General features: G+C 35.2%; 2 protein-coding genes across 2 annotated transcripts; both read right to left on the reverse strand.

Moving 5' to 3' along the window:
• Positions 1-3,548: 3,548 nt before the first annotated feature.
• LOC109612684 (uncharacterized) lies at positions 3,549-14,894 on the reverse strand. Its single transcript, XM_020036948.2, has 10 exons — positions 14,630-14,894; positions 14,331-14,578; positions 13,986-14,271; positions 13,808-13,915; positions 7,890-8,055; positions 7,641-7,822; positions 7,331-7,482; positions 7,094-7,258; positions 4,073-4,215; positions 3,549-4,011 (listed from the first exon to the last, which is right to left on the reverse strand). Exons 1-10 carry the CDS (start codon positions 14,791-14,793, stop codon positions 3,892-3,894), a joined length of 1,734 nt encoding a protein of 577 aa, XP_019892507.2. The 5' UTR covers positions 14,794-14,894; the 3' UTR covers positions 3,549-3,891.
• A 5,539-nt stretch (positions 14,895-20,433) lies between these two features.
• LOC131800755 (uncharacterized) lies at positions 20,434-21,368 on the reverse strand. The gene is made up of 2 exons (XM_059118441.1): positions 20,820-21,368; positions 20,434-20,710 (listed from the first exon to the last, which is right to left on the reverse strand). Exons 1-2 carry the CDS (start codon positions 21,082-21,084, stop codon positions 20,481-20,483), a joined length of 495 nt encoding a protein of 164 aa, XP_058974424.1. The 5' UTR covers positions 21,085-21,368; the 3' UTR covers positions 20,434-20,480.
• Positions 21,369-21,931: the final 563 nt, after the last annotated feature.

The following is a 21,931-nucleotide window of genomic DNA, read 5'->3' on the forward strand; positions in this document are numbered from 1 at the left end:
ATATTTTTTTTTTTTGTAAATTTGCTGTAATCGTTTATTTGTTTATTGAAATAATGTTCTGCATTGAAATTAAGAACGATCAAGTAAAATATATATAGACAGAATTACTTGTTACAAAATTATACAATGTTCAGATATCTGCCAAGAATATATGCTATCCTGTAACCAATTTTGTGGGGGAATACTCTTAACTCAGAATTACAATTTCAATACCGCATTGACCAAATTTAATTTCCGGTTGCAATATTAAACTAATGAAATACGCAGGCTCATTACAAATCTTTACCGTTATTTTTATATGTTGGGAATTTACAGAGCACACCGAAAACAACACCAACAACAATTATGTAATAGTTTTTAGTAAAAAATAGATATTTATTTTATTGCCTTGTATTTTAAGTGGCAATTGCGTTTCGTTGCGTTGTTGGAGTGTCTGTTTCGTCATAATACCTCTGGATGAAGTCACATTAAGTCCTACCCTCCCATTCAGCAAAACACTCATTTTTTTTACAAAAAATAACTGAAAATACGAAACAAACAAGAAAAAAGAAATAGATTTAACGAATCGAAACCCCCGACTGGTGTTAACAGACCACCAAAATTTATTGCCGTCAGATTGAATGAAAATTGTGTGTTAAATAATAACACAATTGCTGGTAATTTCTTTCGCCGACCTAAGTACGGCGCGGCATTAGGAAAAATGTTGCAGCAGTTGCTAGCTACTCCTGCTCACAGCAACAGCAACAAACAAACATGTTGGGGGTTTTCTTCAATTGTCCCAGTGTCGTTGCCGCTGCATTGAAGAAAGCATGGAAAATAAATAATAAGTAATTAAAAAATAAAATTTTAAAACTGAACGCATACATTTCGTCATGCTAATTTATGCGTTTTATTTACCTTTTTTTTTTGTTTCAGAAGCTTTGCACAGTGGGTCAAGATATGGATTTTACCGGCTTTAGTGGAAAATTTGCTGTCCGACGTTGTCATACTTTCAAGTTGGTATTCTTTGAATAAGAAATCAAAGTTGGTCAATCACCCGAAGATCTCTACAAATATTCCAATTTGAAATCTGAATATTTTTTATCAAACGCGGTTAGAGAATGTGGACTGACTACTCCTCTCAAATGGTTTAAATTTTCAACAGGCGCCGACTACGACAATATTGTTCTATATTTTGTGGTACCTCCCCCATCAAGGAATAATATTTTGAATAATGTGAAGATGGAGTCCAACTCCTAACAAAATTAAATTGTATGTAATTTAGGATTTATTCCTATAAGATTCACAAGGCAAACTTACATACTTTTATTCGAGCAAGTAATGAGTGAAAGAATTAATAACCTCCATAATTAGAAGACAATTTAAATAAAAGTATCTGGATTCACACGTGTTCCGCTTTAATCTTCAAATACCAGTGAGATTGCTTGAAGAATTCAGTAAATGTTTTAAAATACAGTAAAGTGGGTAGAACCGTTATATGTCCTTAACCTTTAACGGATATGGACAATGCTTGACATCTGTCGTAGAACCCCATATGAACTACAAATATCGAATATGACATCGACCAGACGACGTGCCACGCAAAGGGGTCTTTACAGGGAATTTTGGTGCAAGACCAGCTGTTAGCTGCTGACCACCAATCGTGTCTAACATACGCTTAAACCATCCTTAATCACCACCAGGAAGGAGAAGAAGATTTTTCATCAAAAATAATAATGAGTAATGAGGCCCATTTCTATCTACGCGGGTACGTAAATAAGCAAAATTTACTCTTTACCCACGATGAGCCATTACACCCGTTCAAAGTCTCTGTATGGTGTGCTGTTTTCTCTGGAGGAGTCATCGGACATTTTTTCTTCGAAGACGTTGCGGACCAACAGACGGACGGTTACTGTGAATGGTGAGCGCTTCAAAGCAACGACTTTTTTTGCCGCAACTTGATGAGTTGGGATTGGAAAATATGTGGTTCCAACAGGACGGTATAAAGGCACACACTGCAAGTGCCACAATCGATATGCTGAAGAATTCATTTTCCGGGCGATTTATCTCCGGTTTTGGCGATTTTTACTGGCCAGTAAGAGCGCCTGATTTGACCGCTCCAGGCTTCATTTTGTGGGGTTTTTTGTGGGGGTGAAGTGTGGTCTTATACCAACAAGCTTCAGAATCTTTCAGCCCTGAAAGACAATATCCGTCAAGAACGTAAGGACCCATTGCCGGAAGTTTTGGCCAAAGTGATGAAAAATGCCATAAAAGGGCTCAAAACATCATATTCTCGACGAATATGACGAATTATGGTCTTCAAACAGCCAATGAAAACGTCACACGCTGGCGAATATTGCTCTGCGGTATTTTGGCCCATTCCCGGCGAAGCGCTTGCTTGAGGTGATCGACACTTTGGTATATTTGAGTGCCAACCTTGCTTTCCACAATACTCCAGACACAATAGTCCAACGGATTTGTAACCGGAGATTTTGGTGGCCATTCTGCTCTGGAAATGAAGCGAGGAAGCACATTTTATGACCATTGGATGCATTGGTGCTAAGTCCTGTTGGAAGGTCTGCGGCCAAAATGTTTGCATGCCCAAAGCTCTAATACATCCTCCAGAATATTTTCGCGATAATATTCGTCATATACCTCTTTGGCAAGTAAGCACGATCATTTTGTTTGTTTACAAACTGCTGGACAACAAAAAAACCTATCTCATCGGAGAAAACCAATTCGGTAGTTCACCACTTTCAGCCAAGCGAAGCAACTCTTTAGCTCTTTAGAGTCTATTTTTTTCTTGCACTTTTGGGAATTTCAATGGCTTTACCTCGGGCTCATTTTGCAGTATTTGTCGAATGGAATATTACGATATGTTCAGCTCACGAGTCATTTTTTGAAAAAATCAGAGAATATGACGCTTAAAAATCAAAAGATTTCAACTTCAACCCTAATCTCAGGTGAACGAAATATATCAAAAAAAACCTTGTGAAATTGAACATAAATTCTATTCTAAAAAAAAATTCTAGTGTGATTTTTAAAACATATTTATTGGGTGTTGGTGTCACTTTAGTAAATACTTACTTCCTACGACACGTCCATGTCAAAGCAAATTTGCAAATTGGTAACTTACTGGTGCCGAGATGTTCTCAAAACCCCAGTATTTGGTAAAGAGATTTTTCTGCCGGGAATCGCACAATTTAAGATATTCTACAGGAGTCACATACATTTTACGTCTAAACATCCAGTAATGAGGTAAGAAACCTTCTTGCAATCAATTGTAAGTATGGGTCCAAGATATTGACATCTTCGAACAAGGGATATGTCAACTCTGAAGAGTGTCATCTAAGTGTATTTCTTTAAAGGTTAATATTCACATTAGCGGTGCAAAATGTTCACCATAACTGATTCCAGGAATTATTAAATGGTTTTATGAAAATACAAAAAATGATATCCTGAAATTTAAATTTTTGAAATTTTCTTTAATTTTTTTTTCAATTTTACTCTAATGATTGCACTGTGCTTTATTAAAATTAACTTCAAATTGTTTACTACTAACATTGTTGTTGTGGTTTAACACGATATTATTGTTGTTTATTGCATAGAGAGAGAGACAACGTAATAAGTACATTTTATCTATTATTTAGCCCCAAAAAACAATTCGAGTGGTTATAAAAACAAAATAGTGTAATTACAATTGACCAACATTTACATTTACAATGTGAGCCTGTGAATTGGGATGGCGTTGCGATGCGATGTGTTGATAGAGGCCACAACGATTACCGCCAGCAATGATGCGTTAACGGTAATGAATCTTTGCACAATCCACCAGAAAAATGAAACAGCAGCCACTTCCTCCACCCCGTCTTTTTTTATTTTTGATAAAACCCAAATCCGAATAACAACTTTTTAGGTCTTGTGAATGGCCAGTAGACTTTCAAGTGCAGCCATTAATGGTCCATCTAATAAAACGTACAGCAACAAAGAGCTGACATAGGTCGCCAACAGGCAACCCATAAACATTGCGATCTGAAATTATAAAAAAATACATATTTATAGAAAACGTTATCATTCCGAAAAGTTTACTTACAATTTGTCCTGTGGACCAATAAATTGGAACATCGCCGCTGAAGAGTATTAAACGTATTATGAGCGGTGCAATTAGAACATTGATTGGAGTTAGTCGCTCCAGGGCATTTGCATATTTGAAACTAAGAATTCTGTAAATAAAATCTAATTGAGAAAAGGACAGATGAGTTAGACATGTGTTTAAGAATCATACTTCCGATATGATCATATTAATAGCTATCGAAATAATATATCAGTTGATAGGTAAATAATGTGCTTTATCGTAATTAAGTCTTAGACCCCTTAAAACTCTTTGAGTTTTGAGTCAATCTTTCCATGAGAGTATATCTGTGTGTTCGGCTGGTGTGGACGATAAATCTCGAAGGGGGCATAATTTCAAACAATGGATATGATATTTTTTTTGACAAATTGGCCAATCCTACAAATTGGGGCAGCCTACAAAGTTCGAATTGATCTAAATTATATATTTAAATCGCATTTAAGGCAAACCGGATACTCCCGATTTTTCAATTTACGAGAGTTATTGTTGAGCCTTTTTTGTGCTACCTATCTGATATAAATATTACGATGCGAGGTTGGTTGAAATTGAACAATAAATCTTGTAAAGTAAAAAATCTGTGCCTCATTTTCTTCAACCTTGGCATAACTCAACATTTTTGCCAATGGTAAATATATCGGTCCTCTCTGTACCTGTCTACATATGTCTACACATAGGCAATATTTACATCACATTGAGAATTACAAATGTCGGCCCACTCCTACTCGTACCTCTCCCACAAAAGGTATAAGATTTGAAAACTAAAAACTTTCATTGAATTCGAAATCAGTGTTCGATTCTCCTCAAATTTAACTCATCCCATTTTGCCAATATTATATTTTGTGTGTGTATCGTCCTCTTGTGAGAAACTCCCACTCAATGAGTTAAATAAAAAAAATAATAGATTTGAACAACATAACAGTTAAAATCGTAGAAGTAGCCCCTAGTATACTACAAATTACACAAGTCCTAATGTTTTTGGCACTATCAGAAGATGTGTGAAAATGGAATATATAGATCCCCTCTATCTGACATCATTGACTCTGATAAAAAAATATCATAAAAGACGACACTGAACGACGATAAATTGGTTTACTCTTTACTGGTACATCGCTCAGAAATTATTGAGATTTTGGAAAATTCGTTTTGATCTTAGCTTTAATTCCATCAAATTCAGGTATTTCTTTATGAAAAACACAGACCCTTCCTTTCGTACATCTACCACAAAGAGTCGGTTTAGAGGGTATATATCATTTGATATGGCCCAAAACGTGCCTAATCGAAATAATGGTTTTAGATCCTTGGTCTCTTTGGACCAAATCCGTTTCAGGACATTTGGAATCGATCTAGCGATGTCCGCCCTCCCGTCCATCCGTCTGGCTGGCTGGTATGGATAATATACCTCAAAGGGAGTATACGATTTGATCCAAACTTGGTACATTGTAATATTATTATCACATTTGAATCGACTTCGGAGATGGGCAATATCGGTCCACTTCTTCTGGCACCTCCCCCACAAAATATCAACATTTTCAAAGAAAATTATTTACTGCACAGAAAGAGAAAGGATAATCCGATTTTGCTCCAACATTACAAATCCCAATATTTGCATGAGTGCTAGGTCAGGTACGAAAATGGACAATATAAGTCCACTCCATCAAGTAACTCCCCCACAAAGGGTCAAAATTTTGAATAATTATAACTCTTATAAAATGTGATGTAAGAGTCCAATTGTTTTAAAATTAACCCAAGGTCTGGTGCGAAGATGGAATATATTGGTCCATACCTTCTGGTACCTCCCCCACAAGGGGTCAAAATTTTGAATATCCATGAAGCTCATAAAAGGCAAAATTAACATCTGGTTCCATTCAGAATTGGTACATCTCAATGTATCCATCAACAGATGGTAGAGATCAGACCATTCCCCCTGGTACCTGCCCCACAAACGGTTTAAATTTTGAATAACCAAAACGATCTTAAAATCCAAAATAAGCATCCACCACCCTTAATATTTCATACATCCTATTATTTCTGCTAACACAAGGTCTGAAGTGAAGATGGGATACATCGGTCCAACCCTTCTGGTACCTCCCCCATAAAGAGTCAAAATTTTTAATACCCATGAATATTTTGAATATCCATTCAGACTTGGCACATCTCAATATTTCCATGAACACAAGATCTGTTATAAAGATGGTAGAGATCGGACCACCTCTTCTGATACCCCACCCACAGAGGGTCACAATTTCCAATACTTATATCTGTCATAACTTGAGAAACAAGTCATCGATTCTTTACATATTGCTATATATAAATATTTCTCTCAACCATAAATCTGATATGAACACGTATTTTATCGAAATTTATGATTTCGCATAAAATTGGATATAATTGTTCGCTTTCCTTCAAATGCAGAGATACCAATATTTTTATCTGTATGAAAATTTATTATTTCGGTCTGCTACATCATCATACATCATCTCACGCATATTTCCACTTTTTCCAAAAATTTGCACTGATATCATATAAAGTATGAGAAGTAGTCGATATAGTCAAAATCTGACAAGTTATGATATTTAGGTCAGATACTAATTGGTCAATATCATATTTATTTAGGTCCGATACCAAATTGACAATATTGGCCTATTCTTTCAAAACCCACTCCATAGAGGGTAAAGAGTTTAAATAATCATAACATAAGTCAAAATATTTTTAAATAATCGAACATTGGCTGAGGGTATACATCAGTCAGTTACTTGTTTTCATTTATTATTTTTTTTCTTCAAAATTAATGTATTTACACAACAAAACAATGTTCCTTTAAAAGTGTAGAAAAATGAAAATAATTTTCAAGGGGTATGACCCTGGTTTCGCAAAGATCGACTACTCTTCCATAATTCTTTCCACATTCACTTTTATTTATAATTCTTATTTCTTCCAGATTTTTTTCTTAAGCCCACCTGAATGGGATAACTAAAAACTTACCTCCATAATTTGATTGTGCTGTCAATACAATCCAAGAGATCATGCAATTCCACATCAAATGTGTCAGAACATTTAGAAATGATCTTAGCCACTTGTTCAGGTGGAACATAAAGAAATGAACACCGAACACATAAATGCCCACCAGGGTGAAAACCACAATCCAACCTAAAAGATATACAATCTGAAATTATTCAAAAACACCTAGAAACACCTAAAAATTAATTAGTTGTTTTATACCCATCACAAAAACAAATATATTCAAATGGAAATTATGGTTGCTCCTGTAGATGACGTGGCCCAAATAAATACCCAAAAGATATGGCATCACAAATAGACAGATGTTATCCACAACCAAATTGAAATGAGTCAATTCATAGAGCAGCGAGGTGCTATTCGAATAAAAGGAGATACATTGTTGTAACATTTGGCAAGCATGTTAACATATCGCCAAAGTTACTCAAAGAGTATCACATCTCAAACTCTAAACACTCATTTCTGAGTAATGTAATTTCTCTGAGTAAATTAGCGATATGAGTAATTCACTTACGTATAACCATAATGGTGGGTTACCCCCCACAGCCATAAGCTGGCAGCCATTGCTGACAAAATGATTAGCGATATACCCATTATCATGGCATAACACATTTGCAGCTCCACCAGAAGCATCAGCAGGCAGGATACGATATAAAATTGAATTTTCAGGGCTATAAACCAGGCCCAAGGCATGCACTGAGAAAATTAGAAGAGATGGTATGGTTATGATTTCACATTCATCAGGTAAGATGACTTTGCATACCCTTTCGGTCAGCGGAAAAAACGTATCCATGTAGAAGATATTAAACATTTGATTTTGCGAACAATTTTTGTAGTCTCGAGATGGTATTTCCAGTGTTACATTGAAATAGAAATATTTGTCTAATACCAGTGAGGCGTAAAGCACAAAGGTATATGAGGGAGTTAAACTGGAAAAAAATATAGAAAAAAAAATAATAAAGATAATAATGGTGCTATCTTTCAATTCTAAACTGCGGAGTAAGAGAGAGAGAGAGTTATATAAGACATAAGCTTCCTGTGATAATGATATATAGGATCTAAAGAAATTATGACTAATTTGAAAGGAAAACTACTTTTATAACCCTCCACCATTTGGAAAGAATTTGTCAAATATAAAATAAAACCAGTAAGGAAAGCTCAAAAGTCGGGCGGGGCCGACTATATGATACCCTTCAAAACTATGCATATTTAGTAGAGCTCTCGTAAAAGAAAACTTTATATTGGGCATTTCTGAGCTCTATGAGATATCTGGTACGAAATATGATTATGGTAGAGTGCATATTCCGAGATTTAAACACCAAATCGGATGAAACATATATGTGGGAGCTATATCTATATCTAAAGCGATTTTCACCAAATTTTAAGTATTAACTTCTTGAATGAATTCGCTTAAGTGCAGCATTTCACACACTTTGAGCTGAAATTACTCATTTGGCTATATCCGTTCTTGATAAAATTTGAATCATGTATTGTTTTGCTGAATCTAATATCAGGTAATAAATATAATTTTTGTGGGGTGTATATTACGAATGTGAGGGATCAATGAAACATATATATATGGGAGCTATAGCTATATCTGAACCAATTTCCACCAAATTTAAAGTACTTATTTCTATACTAAATTCCGTCGGAAGTGCCAAAATTCACACCATTTGGACTGATATTAGCCATTTGGTGCACAAGAAACCCAAAATAGGATGAAGATATATATGGGAGCTATATCTAAATTTGGACCGATTTTTATCAATTTAAATAGGGTTCCTCCTTGAGCCAAACAAATGTTATTTAGAAAATTTCATCTCAATCGAATAATAAATACGACCTGCATTTTGTTTCCAAAAATACATGGACAGACGAACAGACAGACAGACAAACGGACATGCATAAATCGACTAAAAAATGTGATTCTATGCTGATCACCAAAAGGAACTATGGGTCTATCTCGTTTCCTTCTTCATGTTACAAACAAATGCACAAAAACATAATACCCTTACCGGCCGGGCCGAACTTTTAATACCCTCTACCTTTGGGTAAAGAAACAAAATTTATATAAAAGTATCTGAATTCTAACATGTTCCACTTTAAACTACAAATGCCAGTAAGATCGTTTGGATAATGCTGTTAAACTTTTCAAAAACCCATGAGGTGATGCCGTTATATGGGGACATACCAAAACGGGAACCTCTATAGACCATTTTATACTTCAAGGATTGTCATCTACCAAATTTTGTTAAATAAGAAATTTCAAATAAAACAAGAAGGAATATCCAAATACCGAATGTATGTGGGTATCGTTATATGTGCGCTATAGGAAAACGTGGATCCAAATATTCAATTTTCCGCCAGCGGAACTAGCTCTTTTATGACCTACAATTATGACCTACAAATACAAATTTTTAGATAAATCCGAGAAAAAATGTGGCGAAAATCATCAAAGTGCCGAATATCGAGAGTTTCCCTTATATAGGGGCTATACAAAACCCTGGATGTATACATAAATTGTTTCGCACCGAAGCTAGAACCCATTATGACCTACAAATACCAATTTTTAGATAAATCCGAGAAAACATGTGGCGAAAATCGTCAAAATACCGGGAGGTACCGTTATACAGCGGCTATACCAAAACGTGGACCGATATATGTAATTTTCAATACCAATCATCCTAAACGTAGAACCAAATTTTGAAGCTTTACGTCAAATAATGTGGGCTGTATCATGATTTTAACAGACAGACGGAAATCGTTAAATCGGCTAAGAATTTTATGCTGATCATGAAAATATATACTTTTTGGGGTCTACGACGAATATTTAGGGAGGTTACAAATGGAATGACAAAATTAATATACCCTCTATTTCAAGGTGGAGGGTTTAAAAATAGTATATTCTTGCAGTTTCTGGAATCGTGTAATTACTATGAAAAGTTTCATTATTGCTATAAAAAATTCTACTTGAAGTGTATTTAAGAAATGTTTTCCTTATTGAATGAATGAATTTACCAGCACCAATTGAAAATAATTTATTGTTTAAGAATATCAATTGAAATATAAAATAATTTTTTGTTTGTCCTTTACACAACAACGAATTCCAATAATATGGAATCGACTGTGTATATCCTTAATAAATTCATGTCTAAAAATATACTTTACACATTCGGTTTTGAAAAGAGAGTTTGGAGAGTTTTTCAATTTATTAATAAATTAAGCATACCTTAAGGGGTGGCATAAAAAGTCAACACAAAAATAGTCATTAACGTTTCCAATTTGTCAGTACATTAATTAAGTTCAATGTGCATAAGGGAAAACTTTTAGAAGCTATTTTTTAGCAGGAAAAAGCAACATCGCCCCTCTATCTTGGATTCAATTTTGCGGTGAAACCCCATATTCCATTCATGTTTTGCGGTTTTTCCCCAAAACAGTTATTTTTTGGAAAAAAAATGTAAATTAAACAAAACCGATTTTAGCATGTTTAAAAGTATATCTGACACTATAAGACTCCGGTACAGAGTTACATTTTCCTAGTTTCTTTGAAGTGGAGCAACCTTTCTTATTGTGCCATGATTTTACCCTACCTCATTGTGCATTTGTTCATAACATTCATAAGAAACTGGATAGACCCATAGTTCCTTTTAATGTAGACCATAGAATCAGATTCTGAATTGATTTATGCAAGTTTTGATGAAATGTTATACTGATCATTTGTTTGGCAGAAGGACGAAAGCAATTTAGACGCAAACTTGCTAAAAAAAAATTTCGACCGAATTCAGTCTAGAAGCAATTGTACCCCCTTTAATAAGAATGGGTTTAAATATAGCCATAGATATGTTTCATCCTAAACCTTGATATTTAAGTCGCCCACAATCGTAATATGCTCTCCATAACAATAATTTTCTATACAAAGTATCAGATACTGCTTACGGTGCTAAATGTGCACCAAATGTGTATTACTTGTCCAAAATCTATGGATTTCGGCACATACGACCGAATTTAGCGAAAAATTAAATTTGCTTAAAATCGATTCAATTTAGCTATAGCTCCGTTAATTACAAGGTGATATGGGAAAACTGCAAGCAACTTCAGACTGCTGTCATTTCTAAGCCACTCGTCCAACAGCTGTTGAAATTATTTCAGTGATCGCTCATTATATTGTTTACAAGCGTAGAATTTTCCAGAAAAAAGTTATTCGTGATGGAATTGAAGTGTGATAGTGTGATTTCTTTATATTTGACTGGAAAACCACAAGTGGCTATCGTTAGAGCACTCCAGCATTTAAATGTGAATAAATCTTTTGTGTCTTGTACCATCGCTCGTTACCGTGATACTGATAGCGTAGCCCGACGTCAAGGAAGTGGACGGAAGTAAATAACAACATCAGCAGAAATGGTTCGAAAAGTAAAGAAGCGACCTGATCGAAACCCGCGTCGCAGCGGGCGAAAAATGGCTCGTGAGCTGAACATAACGCAATGAACCATTCGGCAAATATTGCAAAATGAGCTCGGAGTAAAGCCGTTGAAAATCCAAAAAGTGCAAGAACTTACTCCGCAACAGAAAGAAAATAGACTCAAAGGAGCTAAAGAGTTGCTTCACTTGGCCGAAAGTGGTGAACTGGCGAATTTGGTTTTCTCCGATGAGAAAACATTCGTTGTCCAGCAGTTTGTAAACAAAAAAATGATCGTGTTTACTTGCCAAAGAGGTCGCTGAAAATGTGCACCTTGAGTTGGCCACAAGAACTCAATCGCCGGCCATAGTGATAGTGTGGGCTGCCATAACAGCCGATGGTCGCTCTCCGCTCATATTAGTCGACCGTGGCATCAGAATAAATGCCGAATATTATCGCGGAAATATTCTGGAGGGTATATTAAAGCCTTGGGAACGCAACCATTTTGGCCGCAGACCTTGCACATTCCAACAAGACTCAGAACCATCGCATTCAGCACGCGTCACCCAAGAATGGTTACCAAAAAAATGAGGTTCCTCGCTTTATTTCCAGCGCACAATGGCCACCAAAATTTCCGAATACCAAGGAGTATTTTGGAAAGCATGGTTGGCACTAAAAATACCAAAGTTTCGATCACCTCAAGCCAGCGCTTCGCCGGGAATGGGGCAAAATAGCGCAGAGCAACGTTCATTGGCCGCTTGAAGGCCATAATTGGTGCCAAAGGTGACCAATTTGAACAAATCTAAACTTATTCTAAAATTTGCTTGCATTCAATAAAATTTAAACAAAATGTAAAAGTGATGGCGTTTAACTTTGTTGCAGTTTTTATACCCTACACCACAAGGTGGTCAGGGTATTATGTCTTTGTGCATTTGTTTGTAACAGGCAAAAGGAAACGAGATAGACCCACAGATCCTTTTGATGATCTGCATAGAATCACATTCTGAGTCGATTTATGCATGTCCGTCCGTCCGTCTGTCCATGTATTTTGTAAACAAAGTACAGTTCGCATTTATTGCCCTATCCAGATGAAATTTTGCACAAATCAATTGTTTGGCCCAAGGGCGAACCCAATTGAAATTGGAGATAATCGGTCAAAATTTAGATATAGCTCCCATATATATCTTCGTCCGATTTGCCTTTTATTGTGCACCAAACGTGTAATATAAGCCCGAATAGTATGGAATTTTGCAAATACAACCAAATTAGGCCTGAAAATAAGTATGCCAAAATTGATCGAAATCGGTTCAGATATAGCTATAGCTCCCATATATATTGTTCATCCGATTTGTTATTTTTGTCCTCTGTAGCCGTAATATGCACTCTGTAACAACAATATTTGGGGAAATATATCAAATACAGCTCAGAAATACATTTGCTAAATTTTATCGAGATCGGTTCAGATTTGGATATAGCTCCCACATATAACTTCGTCCGATTTAACTTTGATTGTGCACCAAACGTCTAATATTTGCCCAAATTGGATGAAATTTGGCACTTACGACCGAATTGAGTCTAAAAGCTAGTATATCAAATTTGGTGAAGACCGGTTCAGATATAGCTATAGCTCCCTATATACTGTTCATCCGATTTGTCATATTTGTTACCCACAGCCGTAATATGCACTCCGTAACAACGATATTCAGGGAAATATATCAAATACAGCCAAATTTTATCGAGATCGGTTCCGATTTGGATATAGCTCCCATATATATTTTTATCCGATTTCAAATTAATTGTGCGCCAAATGGGTAATACAAGTCCGAATTTAAAAGTTACAAATGCTTCGGCATATTTAGTCCTTTGAACTTTAAATTATAATTATAATCATAGCGTGTATGATTGAATTCTTCCATAAAAACTTTTAATTGTTATGTGGAGCTCTACTAAACTAGCAAAGTGGTGTAGGGTATCATAAAGTCGGCCCCGCCCGATTTTAAGTCTTTCTTTACTGGTTTTAATATCACCCTGTATACTTTCGTCCGAATTAATTTCAATGAAATTTGGAATATGTGACGTAATTTGGTACAAAAACAAATTTTTAATCGGATACTCCCTTTAAGTGTTACAGTGTGCTCGTGGCTACATTGAATCCAAATGCCCTGAAATGGCAAAAAGACTTGGAGCCTGAAACCATTATTTCAATGAGGAAAATCTCGTCCGTATTAAATTTAATATAGCCTCTAGTAAATAAAGTATTAATTCATACCAAAAGTCAAACTTACCCAATTATTTTGTAGACAATTAACTTGAAAACATATTTCAGTTGTGCAAATGAATGCAATTTATCCTTTGGTAAGGATCTGAAGAAATCATACGAAAGATTGGCTCCGCTAAAATAAAGGTAATGATACAATTCAAATCTTGTTCTATAAAACTTGTTAACCGTCAAAAATACTCAACTTGATTAGAAAATAAATATCCATTAGAAATATATATCGCTTGAGTAGAACGTCTCTCTGCTTCACCTTGTTATTGATCATGCCCAGATCCAAATTATTTGACATAAAACTATATTCGCCGATAAGATGCATTGTAAGAAAGGCCAAGGAAAATATGAACATCATTCCGCACAGAGGCGTTGAGGTGGATTGCAGTAAATCATAGACAACATTGGATAACGATATTGAATCCAATAATTCTTCGAAATAAAATGAATACTGAGGTGATATCTTCTTGTGTACACTTTCTGAAAATATCAAATTTGAAAAGTAAAAAAGTAAAGCAAATGAAAATAACCTGTGTTACCTTGTCCCTTTGTGGAGTTTCGAGTCATTGTGAATTGCCGCAAATCCACACTGCCCAGAGTACTTTTCCATTCGCCCACATTGACAAATGTATTGTCCAGTGATGCCTTACTCTTTTCAGACTTTTCTTCTTCCTGCCCTGGTGGGCATTTGAGATTAGAATTCATATTCCTTCGGTTAACTTGTACAAAGTATTTTCGCAGCAAATACACCGTCAAATGGATTAGCAGGCAACCAAATAGTATTATTCTAAAAATAACAAACTTAACGGCAAATCATAAAATATACACCCGAACTCACATCATTATATAGAAATTGAAATCTTCATAGACGCGATAGTTTTTGGTAACAATGCGATGTCGAATATAAGTCACATTCCGAACATATGTGGTTGTTTGAAATAAATAAACTTCCAGGATTTCTTTTAGATCTGAATTAGTACATGACTTGGGAAAGCAAATCATTTGTTGGATTTTTTCGAACTAAAAATAAAAAAGTTAAGTACATGGTACAATAAGGAGGTAGAACAGCATCGCAAAACAGCAGAAATGTACCCCTGAGGCAATGCCCGCTTCCTGTCAAATTTGCATGCAACAAGTTTTTTTCATTTATTCAATATTTTTCCTCATTTTAAATTGAGTTGAATAGCGCGTAAAATGCATTAAATGTCTTAATTTTCTTTCAAAAATATGATCTAAACAGTTTAATCTTTCAAATCCAATACAAAATTGGCGAATGCGCGCCCCGCAATCTACGGTTCTTCCAATCATTTGTTTTTAATTTTTTTTTTTTCAGAACAATAAATACATACACAAAATTGGCAGAAGTCGGGCACTCTTAGAAAAAAATTGTAATCAGCTGGTAGCTATACCTTACCTTTTTGTTGTACCATGGTTAAGTATGTATTTAAATTATTTTATTATTTGACTTTGCCAGTGATTTTTTTTGGCTCCAATGTCCTTATATACTATAGAAATGACTTACTGTACGAAGTACTTAAATATTCATACATAAATATTCATACATAAATACAAATCATAAAAATATAAGTGACCCAATAATTCCGAAATTCCAAAATGGGCAAAGAGAGCGGTTGGAGTGAGATATTTTGACAGTTCTTTCATTGAGAGTTTGCAAATTCTTGCTGGAAAAATTCCTCCTTGCAACTCTTCTTCTCATTCATCGATATTTTCTATTGTTTGTTTACTTCTTTTTGTGCTTTCAATTTGAATTTTTTTATACCCTCCACCATACTATGGAGCAGTGTTGCCGTTTTGGGCGTTTCCGTCCATATTTGGGCGGAAAAAAGATAAATTTTGTGGTTTGGGCGGATTTTGGGCGGATTTTTTCCATATTGGGTACAAATTTATTTTTCATTGTTTATTTTTTTATTTGTTAATTTTTTTCATTGTTAATTTATTTTTTAATTTATTTTATTTTTTTCATTGTTAATTTTTTTATTACTAACTGAATTTTATATTTTTTTTTATTGAGATGAATCGTTATTTATTTTATAGATTTTTGTTAAGTTTTTTAATACATTAGGCTATAGTCGTGCGGGGCCGACCTTGTGATACCCTACAACACTAAAATATGTTAGAAGCCCCCTCATGTCCAAATCCATTTTGGAAGATTTCGCTTTTGAAATTATTTCTCGGAGCACTGCCCAGATATTACCCTTAGCATTTTGTCCAAGGACATTTGCCCAATATTTACGTGCTGTTAGTTGTTGTGGGCCATTTTATAGCATATATATTCCAATGGTCATCCAAAATGCCAGAATTCTTCCCTGTGTTTACCTATCTTCTCAGGGGTGTCGATTGGCTTCAATTGTGTGATCAGGAAATTTTTTTCTTTTTTTGGTTCATTAAAACCCCTAAATATTTTGCGATCATCTCCAAAAGCAATAGGCCCATCTGTGTCTCCAAATTTAGACTCATCTATATGATTTACTTGTCTACGATATTTGGCTATATTCGTCAACGAAATCAGCATAAAAAAGCCAGAAGTTCGCCTATTGTGTATCGCCTGTAAGTAATGTTGGTATTTTTTTTACACAAAAGTAGTGGTCCATTCTACCCGCTGTCATAAGCTCTAACTTCATGCGAGATTTCGAGTCCTTAGGTTTATATTTGGGACCTTTATAACGGCTGCAAAATCAGGAACATTTTGAGTTGCTGGTCCATTTCAACCCCTAAATATATTGCGGACATCTTTGAAAACAATAGGCTAAGCCCTTCTGAGCCTAACCCTACCTTTGTGAAAAATTTCGTGAGGATCGAACGACAATTGCAATCTGTATATAAATAATAACCCTAACCTGTGTTGTAAAGTGAAAAAATATTACAAAACAAATACTTCAATATTATAAGTCAATTTGAAAAAATCGCTTGCGATAAAAAATATGAAAAAATTAAAAAAAAAAGTCACAAAATACTACAAAATCTATATGAACATCATTATTGGTATCTTTTATGCAATTTTTTAGTATTTATACTTTAATGCCACAAGGGCATTCTAAATTGACAAAATTTGTCAAAATCGCTCCAGCCATTCTGAAGATATAAGCATTCTAGCTGACATCCCCTTCCTTTGTATATATACACTGTATATATTTCTCTATATATATCTGATATTTTTACTATCGGCATCTACGTAACGGTCAGAATTGACCTGTTTGTCTATTTGCGATTTCGCAGGCAGTAAAAATATTCGCGGATTAATGGAAAAATTGACTTTTATTTATCGCAAATCCTATGGTCTACTAAACCACTAAATATTATCCGATGACCATCAAAAGTGGAAGGCTTCTGCCCAGTCCAAAGCTCTAGCCCCATGCTAAATTTCGATTGGTCTATAATTGTGACCTGTATAGCAACTGCAAAATCAGGAAATTTTTCAGTTTTTGGTCCATTGCAACACCTAAATATTATGCGATCATCTCAAAAGAAAAAGGGTTCTATTCTGATCTTAACCCCAGCTACATTCTAAATTTCGTGAAGATCGGGCCATAATTGCGACCTGTAGAGTGATTACAAATTAACATGTACAGACGGACGGACATACATAGCTAAATCGACTCAGCTCGGCGAGATAGGAAGATCCATATATACTTTCGTGGTGTCACATAATTTGTGGCCCAATCAAAGTTATAATACCCCAACACATAGTTTGTAGGGTAGGGTTTGTAGGGTATAAAAACCTGAATAATAATAATGATTTTAATGTATTTAATACATTGAATTCTTATATTATGTTACTTTTCAAATATATATATATATATATATATATATATATATATATATATATATATATATATATATATATATATATATATATATATATATATATATATAAATATAAAAAACTTGAAGTAAAATAACATAAAATTTTTATTTTCTCTAATGTATTTAATACATTGAATGTAATAAAACGTGAGTACCTTTTCTATGTATAGTGTAAAATTTTCAATAAAATTTACTTGAATACAAACTACATATAAATTATTCAACTTTTTACAGTTTGGGCGGATATGGTCGATTTTTTGCGGTTTTTAGAAAAAATTTGGGCTGAAATAAAAATTTCAAACGGCAACACTGCTATGGAGGGTATATTAACTTTGTCATTCCGTTTGTAACTCCTCGAAATACTCATGTCAGACCCAACAAAGTATATACTTGATCAGCGTAAAATTCTAAGACGATTTAGCCATGTCCGTCTGTCTGTCTGTCTTTCGAATGAATTGAGATAGATGGCTAAAATTTTGCACACATGTTTATTTTTCCAGTAGGCAGGCTAAGTTCGTAAATGGGCCATGTAGGTCCACGTTTTCATATTGCTCCCATATAACGGTACCTCCCGATATTCGGTATATTGATGATTTTAGCGTCAGTATTCACCAGAATTGTTTCAAATTACGTATTTATTTTTCGTTTTGGGAGCTACAGTCTGTGACAGAAAATTGTCTATGCAGGTCCAGGTCTTCGTATAGGCCTCATATATCAGTACCTCCCTATATTCGGTATTTTGACGATTTTAGGTACAATACTCACCGAAATTGTTTGAGATGTCGTATTTGAAGTTGGTAATGAAAGTCTTCGTATAGCTCCGATATAACGGTACCCCTTATATACCATATTTTGATGATTTTAGCTACATTATTCACCGTTTATTTCTAGTTTCGAATTTGAATATGGTAATGGCTTATGACGAGCAATGTCAATGTATTACAAAAAAGGAAAAGGATAATCAGATTTTGCTCCATATGCGAAATTGGACAATATCGATCCACTCTATCAAGTAACTCCTCCCCAAAGGGTCAAAATTTTGAATAATTACAACTTTTACAAAATGTGATGTAAGAGTTCGATTGTCTTTAAATTTCACACATACCAATATTTTTATAAACCCAAGATTTGGTGCTAAGATGGAAGATATCGGCCCACTTCTTCTGGTAACACCACTACAGAGATTAAAAATTTTGATTATCCATGAAGCTCATAAAACACGAAATTGACATCCGATTCCATTCAGACTTGGTATATTTTAATATTTCCATCAACACAAGATTTGATGGTAGAGATCTTCTGGTATCTCCCCAAATAGTGTTCAAGATTTTCAAAAACAAAACGCTCAAAGAAAGCAAAATAGGCATCCAACTCAGCATTTAAATGTGTATAAATGTTTTGTGTCTCGTACTATCGCTCGTTATCGTGATACTGGTAGCATAGCCCGACGCCAAGAAAGTGGACGGAAGAAAACAGCAATCTCAGCAGAAATGGTTCGAAAAGTAAATAAGCGACTTGATCGAAACCCACGTCGCAGTGGCCTAAAAATGGCTCGTGAGCTGAACATATCGCAATATTCCATTCGGCAAATATTGAAAAATGAGCTCGGGGTAAAGCCATTGAAATTACAAAAAGTGCAAAAACTTACACCGCAACAGAAAGAAAATAGAGTTGCTTCGCTTGGCCGAAAGTGGTAAACTACCGAATTTGGTTTTCTCCGATGAGAAAACATTCGTTGTCCAGCAGTTTGTAAACAAACAAAATGATCGTTCACCTGTCAAAGAGGTCTGCTGAAAATGTGCACCTTCGGTTGGCCACCAGAACTCAAGTTCTGGTCATGGTGTGGGCCGCCATAACAGCCGATGGTCCCTCTCCGCTCGTATTAATCGACCGTGGCATCAGAATAAATGCCGAATATTATCGCAAAAATATTCTGGAGGGTGTATTAAGGCCTTGGACACGCAAACATTTTGGCAGACCTTGGTCATTCCAACAGGACTCAGGACCATCGCACTCAGCACGCGCCACCCAAGAATGGTTACAAAATGAGTTTCCTCACTTTACTTCCAGCGCACAATGGCCACCAAAATCTCCGGATACCAATCCGTTTGACTATTGTGTCTGGAGTATTTTGGAAAGCAAGGTTGGTACTAAAAAATTCCAAGGTGTCGATCACCTCAAGCAAGCGCTTCACCAGGAATGGGTCAAAATACCGCAGAGCAACATTCGGGCAGCGTGCGACGGTTTCATTGGCCGTTTGAAGCCCAAAATTCGTGCCAAAGGTGACCAATTCGAACAAATCTAAACTTATTCTATAATTTCATGATATTTCCGATATTTTTTCATAAAATTCAATCCATTCAATAAAATTTTAAAAGAAAATGTAAAAATTTCGGCGTTTGACTTTGTTGCAGTTTTTTATCTCAGCTTCATATAAAGTATAGGAAGTAGTTGATATAGTCCAAATCTGTCACGTTGTAATATTTATATGATATTTATAATTAGGTCAGATACGAATTGGTCAATATTGGCAAACTGCTTCCGAACCTCCCCCATGACGGGTAAACAGTTTTGAATAATCATAACTCAGGGCTAGGGTATACATCTATTGGAAAAACCGACATATACTATTTTACTTGATGTTATTACTGTTTGAACCATGGCATAATTACAGTAGGTGGAACAAAGCTACACCCCCAAATACATTTTTTTCTTTTGGTGCCCTTATTCTGTCAAGCCATATACACATTTTGTGTATGTGTGTGTTGTTTTGAATAAAAAATACAATAATTTGAAATTATTTCTAATTTGGTTGCAAAATAAATGCAAACTTTCGACGAAATGGGTAACAAAGTTAAGGTTAATTATTTAATACTTACCCGAAAATAATTATCATATCCAATTTCCATCAAAAAGTGACCGGATATCAATTGAACATCGAATGGCAAAACGAAGAGTTTATAATTTGGATTAGAGGTACGTAACTGAAGATCGTTATACTGTTGCGAAAGGTAGCGGCATAAATTTGGATTGTGCATGCGGGCCGAAGTACCCGAAAAAGCGGCACCCGCATAATAACTGGTGGCATCATACACTTTTTCAAAAAAAAAAAAAAAATAAATAAATAAATAAATAATAATTCATAATAATGTTAAACATGAATAATCACGCTTTCCAAGCAGAATCACTACACATTGACCTACATTTCACGGCCCAGTATTCACCATTACGCAGTCCCTGGACATAGACGTACATGTCCCTGAAACAAGTCTGTGTTACATTCCACTCCTTGTCACTGAACTCAAAGAATCGAATGAGAGCATATGGACTAAATGTCTCGAATGCATAATTCACGCTAGTCACTATGGCTGCATTGCTATAGACGCCCAGCCTTGTTGTAGACGCGACCAGAAAACACACTGCCACAAGCTGAACTGGAAAGCGAGATACTAAACTACATTTGTTCATAACGAAAGCTAATAACAGACTACAACTACCACTCTGTGCCAAGGTCTTTGTTTAGTCTTCCAGTCATCTTCACCGAAAGGAAGAGTAACAGACATACATGAATATTTTCATTATTTGTTTTCCTCTTCTTTAATCTTTGGAACATTTTAAAATTAGTAACGTGAATAGAAGAGAAAAGCAAGATAAAATTGAAAAGTCTCATCGAAACAAATATGCATATTATCCAAAGTATAAATTACGTGCTAACGGCAGCACATACAAGCGGGATGATGTAGCAGAAATTAATCAAGAATGGTAATGGTTGAAGCCTCAAAAATAATAACTTTTCTAGTAAAATTTACTCAGTAAATATGTCAAGAAGTCATAGAATAATGTTCCGCAAAAATCCAGGAAAGAAACAGTTTATTTTCCCAAAGTGTATATGTTCAACTTATAAATGCCTGAGAAACTTTGTTCAAAATTGGAATTTTTGAAGTGGTGGTCATTCAATGGTACAATACACATCATGCTGCAAGGGTACACGCTCTAGGAATGTGGATAGATAGATCTTACGGACATGCCTGCGGGCTTCTCAAACTATCAAATTAGAAACTCTGATTCCTGCACATCAGGAATAAATTTTGATCAGCAAGCATAAAGAATGTATTAATAGAAAACCACGGGATCAAGGTGTACACGGAAGGCTCGAAAATGAACTATGGAGTCGGTTCTGGTGTCTTTTAAGTGCCATATATGACACATATATGTATATTCATTTAGGAGTCTTTTTGTCTTAAATTCGAGTCATTTATGAGTGTTTACGATTCTACGAATCACGTAGGTGATTCCTAAATATTTGGATGTACCG

The sequence above is a fragment of the Musca domestica genome, unplaced genomic scaffold (assembly GCF_030504385.1).
Source record: "Musca domestica strain aabys unplaced genomic scaffold, Musca_domestica.polishedcontigs.V.1.1 13, whole genome shotgun sequence".
Lineage (NCBI taxonomy): Eukaryota > Metazoa > Arthropoda > Insecta > Diptera > Muscidae > Musca > Musca domestica.

Excerpts from the sequence above, each read along its gene's own strand:
- LOC109612684 (XM_020036948.2), bottom strand. The coding sequence starts at position 14,793 with ATGATTTGCTTTCCCAAGTCATGTACTAATTCAGATCTAAAAGAAATC. Across the intron at positions 14,272-14,330 it reads AAACTCCACAAAGGGACAAG|AAAGTGTACACAAGAAGATA; the intron begins GTAACACAGGTT and ends TGATATTTTCAG. Across the intron at positions 4,012-4,072 it reads ATTGGTCCACAGGACAAATT|ATCGCAATGTTTATGGGTTG; the intron begins GTAAGTAAACTT and ends TTATAATTTCAG.
- LOC131800755 (XM_059118441.1), bottom strand. The coding sequence starts at position 21,084 with ATGAACAAATGTAGTTTAGTATCTCGCTTTCCAGTTCAGCTTGTGGCA. Across the intron at positions 20,711-20,819 it reads TGAATACTGGGCCGTGAAAT|TGTATGATGCCACCAGTTAT; the intron begins GTAGGTCAATGT and ends TTTTTGAAAAAG.